This window comes from Trachypithecus francoisi, unplaced genomic scaffold (assembly GCF_009764315.1).
Source record: "Trachypithecus francoisi isolate TF-2019V2 unplaced genomic scaffold, Tfra_2.0 Lachesis_group15, whole genome shotgun sequence".
Lineage (NCBI taxonomy): Eukaryota > Metazoa > Chordata > Mammalia > Primates > Cercopithecidae > Trachypithecus > Trachypithecus francoisi.
Window position 1 is genome coordinate 113,635,531 of NW_022681460.1, and position 11,655 is coordinate 113,647,185.

At 55.2% G+C, this 11,655-nt stretch overlaps 1 protein-coding gene across 1 annotated transcript; it reads left to right on the plus strand.

The window, feature by feature from the left end:
* The first annotated feature begins 9,152 nt into the window (after nucleotides 1-9,152).
* On the plus strand, nucleotides 9,153-10,236 carry CUNH16orf91 (chromosome unknown C16orf91 homolog). The gene is made up of 2 exons (XM_033236277.1): nucleotides 9,153-9,301; nucleotides 9,381-10,236. The coding sequence occupies exons 1-2, from the start codon at nucleotides 9,270-9,272 to the stop codon at nucleotides 9,745-9,747; spliced, it is 399 nt and encodes a 132-aa protein (XP_033092168.1). The 5' UTR covers nucleotides 9,153-9,269; the 3' UTR covers nucleotides 9,748-10,236.
* Nucleotides 10,237-11,655: the final 1,419 nt, after the last annotated feature.

Genomic DNA, 11,655 nt, shown 5'->3' on the forward strand with positions numbered 1-11,655 from the left:
CTGTACACCGAGGGTGAAGAAATGAGACCCGGCCCCTCATGAAGGAGGTGGGTGTGGGGGCTCGACGGGCAAGCCTCGGGAAGCAGAAGGGGTTCCCGCAGAGCGGACAGCCTGGAAACACTGGCCCTGTGATGGCCCCAAGATGTCCGCGCCCGAACCCCCAGCACCCACACAGCTGAGGGACCGTGAGTGTGGCTAAGCGAACGACCTGGAGACGGGAGATCACCTGGCGGATCCTTGTCGGAGGGAGGCAGGAGGCTGAGAGGATGGAAGAGGCCACGCTGCTGGCTTTGGAGCTGGAGGCAGCGGCCAGGAGCCGGGACGCAGGAGCCTCTGGACGCTGGCGGGGCGGGGGCTGTGGCTGTCTGAACCTTGGCGCTACCCCGCTCCTGCGGAGAAAGCCTCAGCGGGGTGACCTGCTTCCCCAGAAGCATGCTGCTCCTGCCCCAAGGCCCTGGGTTTTCCTGCCGTCCTGTGACTCGGGCACTGGGGGCCTGCCTGTGACCCTGCCCAGAGCCGTCTGGATGCTCGTCTCTGCCTGACAAGAAACCACAGAGAAAACCCCAGTCTGGGATGGAAAATGCTAGAGTGGGCACAAACCGGAGGAGACAGGCATTGGGAGGAAGCACTGGGGCAGAGCAGTGTGGGGCTGGCACGGACACCCCGGGAGCTGGCCGGAGGCTCAGGGGTGACAGTGCCACTGCACCGGTCCAAGCGGGCAGCGAAGGGGAATGCAGGGGTGGCCGGAAGGGCGAAGGTGGGATATGGGGACTCCCTGGGGGAGGGGTGGATGAATTCACCCCTAGCTAATTAGTCCCCTACCCCTGAGTGCTGAGACTCAGGAGGCCTGCAGGTGCAGGTGACTGCGGTTTCTGGTGAGGCTGGATGGGGCGGCAGCCTCTGGGGCATCTGCGACAGTGGAGAAATACACATCCCACACCATCGCCTGCCCGTTTCCTGCCTGGGGTAGGGCGGGCAGCCAGGGCCAGGCTGAGGAGCACAGGAGGCCTGGCAGTGGGGCTGGGCCCAATCGACTTCCAGCATCTGCGGCCAGTGTGCCTCTCGTGGGGGGCAGCATCGGGCCCGACGGAGCTCCCCGATCACAGCTCCCTCCCCTTGCTGTGGGGCCTCAGGCCCAGGAGGAAGGCGCTGCCCTTCTGAGTGCAGCGTGCCTGCTGTGCCCACGCATCCCATCTTGATCTTCCTGGAGAAAATCAATAGCTCCAATATGCCAGCTCTCAAGAGGCTCTTACCCGCCATTAGGCACATGAGGGCGGCAGCCTCCGCCGCCCACTAGCGGGACATTAGGCCTCCTGTGAAATGTCTCTGTGTGCTTTGAGATAAACGAAGGCTGAGGTGTTGGTTTACCTCCCTGGGGGAGGGGGAGGATGAGAGCCGCTTCCCGGGCAGGGCCAGCGCCAGCTCCACGTGGACGCGACAAGGAGAGCAGGGCCCCAGGGACACATGTGCCCCAGCACATCCGGCTGTGGCTTTTCCCACCTGGGGTCAAGCAAACACACAGCATTTGGGGGGTGTCACTGTCCACCAGCCAAAGGCCACTGAGGGCAGATGGGCAGCATGGGAGCTGGCGGTGCGCTCAGGCCTGGAGTCCCAGCTCCTCCAAAGTGGGAGGATGAGCCCAGGAGTTTGAGACCAGCCTAAGCAACATAGTAAGACTCTGTCTATACAAAAAAATATAAAAATCTGGCTGCGCACAGTGGCTCACGCCTGTAATCCCAGCACTTTGGGAGGCCGAGGAGGGTGGATCATCTGAGGTCAGGAGATCGAGACCAGCCTGCTCAACATGATGAAACCCCGTCTCTACTAAAAACACAAAAATCAGCCGGGCATGGTGGCGGGCGCCTGTAGTCCCAGCTACTCGGGAGGCTGAGGCAGGAGAATCGCTTGAACATGGGAGGCAGAGGTTGCAGTGAGCTGAGATAGTGCCATTGCACTCCAGCCTGGGTGGCAGAGCGAGACTCCATTTCAGAAAAAAAAAAAAAAAACGGCCGGGCACGGTGGCTCAAGCCTGTAATCCCAGCACTTTGGGAGGCCGAGATGGGCGGATCACGAGGTCAGGAGATCGATACCATCCTGGCTACTACGGTGAAACCCCGTCTCTACTAAAAAATACAAAAAACTAGCCGGGCGACGAGGCGGGCGCCTGTAGTCCCAGCTACTCGGGAGGCTGAGACAGGAGAATGGCGTGAACCCGGGAGGCGGAGCTTGCAGTGAGCTGAGATCCGGCCACTGCACTCCAGCCTGGGCGGCAGAGCGAGACTCCGTCTCAAAAAAAAAAAAAAAAAAAAAAAAGATGCAGGAGTGTTCTGGAGTGGCTGCTGTCAGGAGTGGGGCCCCTCTGGCTGGGCATCTGTGTTTGTGTCTACAACCCCACAACCAACCGCCACACACTGGATTTCCTCAGGGTTCTGGAGGACGCAGGTCCAAAGCCAAGACGTCAGCATCGCCTCGCTCCCGCCGAGGGCTCTGGGGAGAATCCATTCCGTGCCTGTCTCCCCTCCCCAGTGGTGGCCAACGCTCCTGAGCATGCCCGGGCCGTTGGTGCCTCACTCCACTGCCACCGCTGTCATCATTGCCTTGGCCTCTCCGCAGGCGTCTCTGTCCTCTCCCCTCCTCAATTTGTGTCCTGTATTTTTTGTAAAGATGGGGTCTGTGTGGCCCAGGTTGGTCTCAAACTCCTGGGCTCAAGCAATCCTCCTGCCTCCTCCTCCCAAAGTACAAGGATTAAAAGTGTGAGCCTCCATGCCCGGCCTCTTCTCACCTTCTTGTAAGCGCTCTGGTCATTGGATTTAGGGCCCACCCTGGTCCAGAAGTGCCTCGTCTTAACTAATGACGTCGGCAAAGACCCTGTTTCCAGACAAGGTCAAGTTCTTGCGTTCTGAGGGGACGTGAATTTGGGGCACTGTTGAACCCAGGGTGGCGTCGTCCTGTCCTCACAGTGGGCTGAGTGGGACGGGGGATGCCCGTTTCACACTCTTCCCAGGTGTCTCATTTCTGTTTGAGACTGAGATTAACGAGGTAGCTTGGCCCCTGAGAGGCTGGCCCGCCCCCGAGGGAAGCCTCAGCCCCTGCCTGTACCTCCCAGCCCTGCCCCCGACTCCGCTGTCCTGGGGCAGCTCGTGCCCAACCGCCCAAAACCACGCCAACCAGGCAGCTGCACCAGCCTAACCCAAAGGCTCCATGCCTAACCGCAGGGCCCTTCAATTTCCACCTCCTCCAGGAAGCCCCCGGGCTGCACACCACGATGAGGCTGACCAGTCCTCCCCAGCCACACCTTGAGCCCCCTCCTCCCACAAGAGTGGGTGCTCCCAGGTCCCTACAAGGGGACTGGTTGGGCAGTGATTCCAGGTGGGGTTCTAGGGTAGAACAGGTGGGGCAGGGCCCGGGGAGGAGGACCTGGGCAAACAGGTGCCTCTGTTGACACAGCAGCCCCAAACATGGACTGGGGCCGGGCCGCCCAGGTGTTGCTGAGCTCAGGACACCTCCAGCCCCCCTTCCTGGCCTTGATGCCAAGAGCTCCTGGGGGAACAGAACTGGTCCCAGATCTGGTGCTTTTTCTGCCGGGAAGCAGGCGCGGAAGTCGGTGCTCCAGAGGTGCGCAGATTCTGGCTCAGGGGAAAGGGCTTGTCCAGGACCACCCGGCCACACACGGTGCAGCAGATGGGCCGAGGTCCCCACCGCCACCCAGGTGACAGGAGGGGTGACCTGCACGGGCAGTCAGGAGCAGGCCTTCTAGCTCTAGCGCCTTCCTGAGAGGAAAGAAGCACCCCACCTCCTTCCCGTTCGTTGAAGGTACATCCAGGCTTCCAACTAATCTCGCAATCAGAATGGGTGTGAATTCCTCTCTGAAACTCTGGGCATAAGAAATGACACGTTTCTATTACACAGACATATTGCAAAAAAAAAAAAAAAAAAAGATGGACTGGGTGTGGTGGCGCACGCCTGTCATCCCAGCACTTTGGGAGGCTGAGGCAGGCAGATCACTTGAGGTCAGGAGTTCGAGACCAGCCTGGCCAACATGGCGAAACCCCATCTCTACTAAAAACACAAAAATCAGCCGGGTGTGATGGCGCCAGTAATCCCAGCTACTCGGGAGGCTGAGGCGGGAGAATCACTTGAGCCAGCGGGCAGAGGTTGCAGTGAGCGGAGATCACACCATTGCACTCCAGCCTGGGTGACAACAGGGAGACTCCATCTCAAAATAAATAAATAAATAAAATAAATGTTAAAAAGATGAAAACACACACACACACACACACAAAGAAATGACATATTTTCTTTTCTTTTTCCTGAGACAGTGTCTTGCTCTGTTGCCCAGGCTGGAGTGTAGTGGTGCAATCTTGGCTCACTGACACCTCCACCTCCCATGTTCAAGCAGTTCTCCCACCTCAGCCTCCCGAGTAGCTGGGATTACAGGTGTGCGCCACCACGCCTGGCGAATTTTTGTGTTTTTAGTAAAGATGGGGTTTCACCATGTTGGCCAGGCTGGTCTTGAACTCCTGACCTCAGGTGATCTGCCCACCTTGGCCTCCCAAAGTGCTGGGATTACCGGCGTGAGCCACCGCGCCCGGCCTTATTTTCCAAATTAAAAAAAAAAAAAATTACCCAGGCATGACGGAACCCACCGATAGTCCCAGCTACTTGAGAGGCTGAGGTGGGAGATGGTGGGAGCCCAAGAGGTCAAGACTGCAGTGAACTATGATGGTGCCTCTGCACTCCAGCCTGGTCTTTTGAACAAGACCTTGTCCCAAACAAAAAACAAAAAACAAACTTGCTTCAGGCTTCAACTTCCCAGAGTTGAGAGAAATCCAAGCTCAGTGTCACTGCACAGGGCCTCCTGCCTCCCCTACAGGCCCACTAGGAGATGGGGCTGCCAGGCGCTGGAGCTGAGCCTGGGGTCTTTGGGGGTCCCGTTGCTTTGGGGCGCTCCTTGTCAAGCCTTCATGGTGAGGGGTTAGTGTAGCTGCCGGAAGGTTTCATCCCACCTGCTGCACAGACAAAATCTATTCCCTGAGACCACAGCATTGCAGTAAAGAAAGACTTTAATTGACTTGAGGCGGGCCCCGCCACTCAGAAGACGAGTCCTTACACACATCAGTCTCCCCAAAGGCACCAAGGTTCGGGCTTTTCAAAGACACTGGTGGGGCAGCTGTCTATGGAGTAGCCATTTTTTTTTTTTTTTTTTTTTTTTTTTTTGAGGCGGAGTCTCGCTCTGTCGCCCGGACTGGAGTGCAGTGGCCGGATCTCAGCTCACTGCAAGCTCCGCCTCCCGGGTTTACGCCATTCTCCTGCCTCAGCCTCCCGAGTAGCTGGGACTACAGGCGCCCGCCACCTCGCCCAGCTAGTTTTTGTATTTTTAGTAGAGACGGGGTTTCACCGTGTTAGCCAGGATGGTCTCGATCTCCGATCTCCTGACCTCGTGATCCACCCGTCTCGGCCTCCCAAAGTGCTGGGATTACAGGCTTGAGCCACCGCGCCCGGCCTCTTTTTTTTTTTTTTTTTTTTTTTTTTTTTGAGACAGAGTTTCACTCTTGTTACCCAGGCTGAAGTGCAATGGCATGATCTCAGCTCACTGCAACCTGTGCCTCCCAGGTTCAAGCGATTCTCCTGCCTCCGCCTCCCGAGTAGCTGGGATCACAGGCACCTGCCACCGCGCCCTGGAGTAGCCATTCTTTTACTCCTTTACTTTCCTAATAAACTTGCTTTCACTTTTCTCTATGGACTCGCCGTGAATACTTTCTTGCGTGAGATCCAAGAACCCTCTCTTGGGGTCTGGATCAGGACCCTGTCCTGTAACGTATTTCTGTGGAACCACACAAGGAACTATCGCGTGGAAGACCCTTCCCAAAGGCTAACTTTTGGAAAGTGCTGGGGTCCTGTAACATCTTTCTGGTGAATCCTGAAGGGACAATACTCAGGGGACCCCAGACCCATAGGAAATAGAAAAGGAAATGGACTCTGCAGCCCTGATTGGACGACTCTGGGTAAGTGGCGGGGGCCCAGTAAAGAATGGGATTGGGGGGCCAGGCACGGTGGCTCACGCCTGTAATCCCAGCACTTTGGGAGGCCGAGGCGGGCGGATCACGAGGTCAGGAGATCGAGACCATCTTGGCTAACACGGTGAAACCCCGTCTCTACTAAAAATACAAAAAACTAGCCGGGCGAGGTGGCGGGCGCCTGTAGTCCCAGCTACTCGGGAGGCTGAGGCAGGAGAATGGCGTGAACCCGGGAGGCGGAGCTTGCAGTGAGCTGAGATCCGGCCACTGCACTCCAGCCTGGGAGACAGAGCGAGACTCTGTCTAAAAAAAAAAAAAAAAAAAAAAAAAAAAAAAAAGAATGGGATTGGGGTAGAGGTCCAACTTTGGGGAGTTAGGTAACGCCTAAAACAGAGAGGGGGCATTGTGGCTCATGCCTGTAATCCTAGCACTCAGAGGCTGAGGTGGGTGGGTCACTTGAGGCCAGGAGTTTGAGACCAGCCTGGGCAATATGGAGAAACTGTCTTTACTAAAAATACAAAAAAATTAGCGGGATGCGGTGACTCACCTCCCAGTTGGGAGGCCAAGGTGGGCAGATCACCTGAGGTCAGGAGTTTGAGACCACCCTGGCTAACATGGTGAAACTCCGTTTCTACTAAACATACAAAAATTAGCCAGGTGTGGTGGTGGGCACCTGTGGTCCCAGCCAGTCAGGAGGCTGAGGTGGGAGAATCGCTTGGGCCTGGGAGGCGGAGGTGTAAGTGCTGAATGGGTTCACCTTGCCGGCTGCCTAGACAGAGCCAATTTATCAAGACATGGGGGAGTGCAATAGAGGAGTAATTCACGCAGAGCTGGCTGTGCGGGACACAGGAGTTTTATTATTACTCTAATCAGTCTCCCCAAGCATTCGGGGATAGGAGTTTTTAAAGCTAATTTGGTGGGTACAGGCTTGGCAAGTGGGGAGTGCTGGCTGGTCAGGTTGGAGATGGACTCATGTTCAGACTCCTCTCTTCCTGGGTGGCATGGCAGAACTGGTTGGGCCAGATTACCGGTCTGGGTGGTACCAGCTGATCCATCCAGTACACGGTCTGCAAAATATCTCAGGCACTGAGCTTTGAGCTTAGGTTTTTGTTTTTGTTTTGTTTTGTCTTGTTTTATTTTGTTTTTGAGACAGAGTCTTGCTGTGTCGCCCAGGCTGGAGTGCAATGGCACGATCTTGGCTCACTGCAACCTCTACCTCCAGGGTTCAAGCGATTCTTCTCCCTCAGCTTCCCAAGTAGCTGGAACTACAGGCTCCTGCCACCATCTCAGGCTAATTTTTGTATTTTTAGTAGAGACAGGGTCTCACCACATTGGCCAGGCTGGTCTCGATCTCCTGACCTCGTGATCCACCCGACTTGGCCTCCCAAAGTGCTGGTATTACAGGCGTGAGCCATCACACCTGGCCTGGTCTTAGATTTTACAATAGTGATGTTATCCCCAGAAGCAATTTGGGGAGGTTCAGACTCCTTTTTTTTTTTTATTTTTATTTTTTTTGAGACGGAGTCTCGCTGTTGCCCAAACTGGAGTGCAGTGGCCGGATCTCAGCTCACTGCAAGCTCCGCCTTTCGGGTTCACGCCATTCTCCTGCCTCAGCCTCCCGAGTAGCTGGGACTACAGGCGCCCGCCACCTCGCCCGGCTAGGTTTTTTTTTTGTATTTTTTAGTAGAGACAGGGTTTCACCGGGTTAGCCAGGATGGTCTCGATCTCCTAACCTTGTGATCCGCCTGTCTCGGCCTCCCAAAGTGCTGGGATTACAGGCTTGAGCCAACGCGCCCGGCCCAGACTCTTTTTTTTTGAGATGGAGTCTCGCTCTGTCACCCAGGCTGGAGTACAGTGGCGCCATTTTGGCTCACTGCAACCTCTACCTCCCACGTTCAAGCGATTCTCCTGCCTCAACCTCCCGAGTAGCTGGGACTACAAGTGTGTGCCACCATGCCCGGCTAAGTTTTTGTATTTTTAGTAGAGACAGGGTTTCACCATATTAGCCAGGATGGTCTCGATCTCCTGACCTCATGATCTGCCCGCCTAGTCCTCCCAAAGTACTGGGATTACAGGCATGAGCCACCGTGCCCAGCCGGTTCAGACTCTTGGAGCCAGAGGCAGCATGACCCCTAAACCATAATTTCTAATTTTTTTTTTTTGAGACGGAGTCGTGCTCTGTGGCCCAGGCTGGAGTGCAGTGTCACAGTCTCGGCTCATTGCAATCTCTGCCTCAGCCTCCCAAGTAGCTGGCATTCCAGGTGTTGAACACCATGCCTGGCTAATTTTTGTACTTTTAAGAGAGACAGGGTTTCACCCTGTGGGCCAGGTTGGTCTCAATCTCCTGACCTCCTGATCCGCCCGACTCGGCCTCCCAAAGTGGTGGGATTACAGGCGTGAGCCACCACGCCCCAACAATTTCTAATTTTGTAGCTGATTTATTAGTCCTGCAAAGGCAGACTGGTCCTCAGGCAAGAAGGGGCTCTGTTCCGGAAAGGGCTGTTAACTTTGTTTCAGAGTCAAACCAAGAACTCAAATCCTTCCCAAAGTTAGCTCTGTCCACGCCCAGGAATGAACCAGGACAGCTTAAGGGTGGGAAGCACGACGCAGCACCTTAGTTAGGTCTGATCTCTTTCATTGTCATAACTTCCTCAGTGATAATTTTTGCAAAGGCGGTTTCAGAGGCCGCAGTGATGTGAGATCGCGCCACTGCCGTCCAGCCTGGGCGACAGAGCGAGTCCCTGTCCCATGCAAAGAACCAAACGGGAAAAAAAAAAAAAACAAAACACAGGGCTGCGCCACGGCCTGGGGGAAAGGCGGCAGAGAGGTGCGGGCGCCCAGCCCAGGGCGGGCAGGGCAGGGCTGAGGGCGCGGATCCCCACCCATGCCCCGCGCACCTACATGACGGCTCAGAGATGCTCCGAGGCAAACTCAGACAACTCTCTGAGGACGACGTCCGCCCCCGTGACGCCCCGCCTCTCTTCGGGGCCAGGGACCAGTGTCTCGGTCCTATTCGAAAGGGACGGAGAACTACATTTCCCGGCATGCCATCGCGTTCTCCGGCGGCGCTGGGGCCTGCGACGGAAAGAGCTCTCCGCAGTCAAACATCATTTCCGCTGCGCTACTGCAACCACGTTCTGTAGTCGTGAGCGGAGGCCTGGTATGGCGTCCGGTTTCTGATTTCCTCTTTCGGGCGACGGAAGTGACGCGATCACGACGCGCCACGGCGTCGAAAGCGGAGTCAAGGCCGTAATGAACCGTGTCCTGTGTGCACCGGCAGCCGGGTGAGCTCCTCAAGGTCACGGAGGGTCGAGGGCAGGCACCGGCGGGCGGGCGGAGCGCTTACTGCTCTCTCTCTTCCAGGGCCGTCCGGGCGCTGAGGCTCATGGGCTGGGCTTCTGGAAGCCTTCATCCCCTGCCCCGTTCCCGGGATCGGGCCCAGCCTGCCGCCGAGGAAGAGGACGACCCTGACCGCCCCATTAACTTTTCCTCCAGCAAAGCCAACCCTAGCCGCTGGTCTGTGGGCCATTCCTTGGGAGAGGGACATCAGCAGCCCTGGTGGAAGGTGCTGCCCCTCAGCTTCTTTCTCATGGCGCTGGTCATCTGGTGCTACCTGAGGGAGGAGAGCGAGGCGGACCAGTGGCTGAGACGGGAGTTGGGAGTGGAGCCAGAGCCCAGTGATCGTTCTGAGGAGCCTGAAACTCCAGCTGCCCACGGAGCAAGAAGTTGAGGGGGTGCCCGCTGGAGCTGGCAGGAAGGGAGCTGACAGCCGCTTCGGATTTGATGTCACGTTTGCCCGTGACTGTCCTGGCTATGCGTGCGTCCTCTGCACTGAAGGACTTGGATGGTGGGTGGAGCACTTGGTTATGCTGATGCGCGTGAAGGCGGAGTAGAATCTGAGCAGATCGGAACCTGCTCCTTGCCTGGCGCTTGATGTCCAAGGATTCCATCCGCAAGACCTTTCAGATCCTTAGGAAAGGTGTCAGTTGCACTGTGTGCTGTTGGATTTGCCCAGTCTTTGTATAACATAATCACGTTTCCAAAGCAATTCTGGTGACACCTGTAATCCAGTGTTAGTGTGCAGGTAATTTGCTTTCTGAGGTAGACTGTCTGGCAGAAGTGTGAAACTTTATTACGTGCTGTGTGGCCGCTGTAAAGAACACTTCTCCATATTCTGCACAATAACAAATTGAAAATAAATTTTAATTTTATAATATGGGGTTAGATGATTCCTTTTCGCATCTAGTTTTTTAAAAGAGGGTATTTTAGCAATTATAGTTTTTTATTTTAATCTTACTTACCAGAGCACATAAGTTAGTTGCACCAGCAGCTATTTTTAAAAGTTTCGTTTTCCTTTCTTTCCCCCCCGAGAGTGGGAACTGAGGAGAGAAACCTACATATATATCACCAAATAGTACCAGAAATGAGGAACTTTTGCAGTTTTCTGCAAAACTTTTTAAGCAAGGCAACAATTTTCTGAGTAGAATACAACTAATGAGTATTTCTTTTCACAAATGACGGGCACTATTTTGGGTTACCTAAATGATATTTGTTGTTGCTGTTTTTTGTTGTTTTTCATTTTCGAGACAGGGTCTTACTCTGTCGTCCAGACTGGAGTGCAGAGGCACAGTTTTGGCTCACTGCACCCTCTGTCTCCTGGGTTCAAGCGATTCTTCTGCCTCAGCCTCCCGAGTAGCTGGAACTACGGGCTTGTGCCACCACACCCAGATCATTTTTATATTTTCAGTAGAGACGGGGTTTTGGCATGTGTCAGGCTGGCCTCAAACTCCTGACCTCAAGTGATCTCTCCTCCTTGGCCTCCCAAAGTGCTGGGATTACAGGTAGGAGCCACCATGCCCGGCCCCAGATTCTTTTGTCTCTTGTTTTGAGATGGAGTCTTGCTCTGTCACCTAGGCTGGAGTGCAGTGGTGGGATCTTGGCTCACTGCAACCTCCGCCTCCTGGGTTCAAGCGATTCTCCTGCCTCAGCCTCCAGGGTACCTTCGATCATAGGCATGTGCCACCATGTTTAGTAGAGATGGGGTTTCGCCATGTTGGCCAGGCTGGTCTTGGATTCCCGACCTCAAGTGATCTGCCCGCCTTGGCCTCCCAAAGTTCTGGGATTACAGGCGTGAGCCACTGTGCCTAGTCAATTGTTTTCATACATATATACATATACATTTTTGACAATGTGACTATCCCACATGAAGCAGATCCCAAGTGGCTCCAGGGCAGCGATCTGGGAGGGCTTTTCCAGTTGCTGACCTCACACCTGTGCTGTGGACAGACCCAGGACCAGCTGGGGATGGTGGGCGGATCTTCCCTACTCCTGGAGTTTTCTTTTTCTTTTTTTTTTTTTTTTTTGAGACAGAATCTGGCTCTGCCGTCCAGGCTGGAGTGCAGTGGCCGGATCTCAGCTCACTGCAAGCTCCGCCTCCCGGGTTTAGGCCATTCTCCTGCCTCAGCCTCCGGAGTAGCTGGGACTACAGGCGCCCGCCACCTCGCCCGGCTAGTTTTTTTGTATTTTTTAGTAGAGACGGGGTTTCACCATGTTAGCCAGGATGGTCTCGATCTCCTGACCTCATAATCCACCTGTCTCGGCCTCCCGAAGTGCTGGGATTACAGGCTTGAGCCACCGC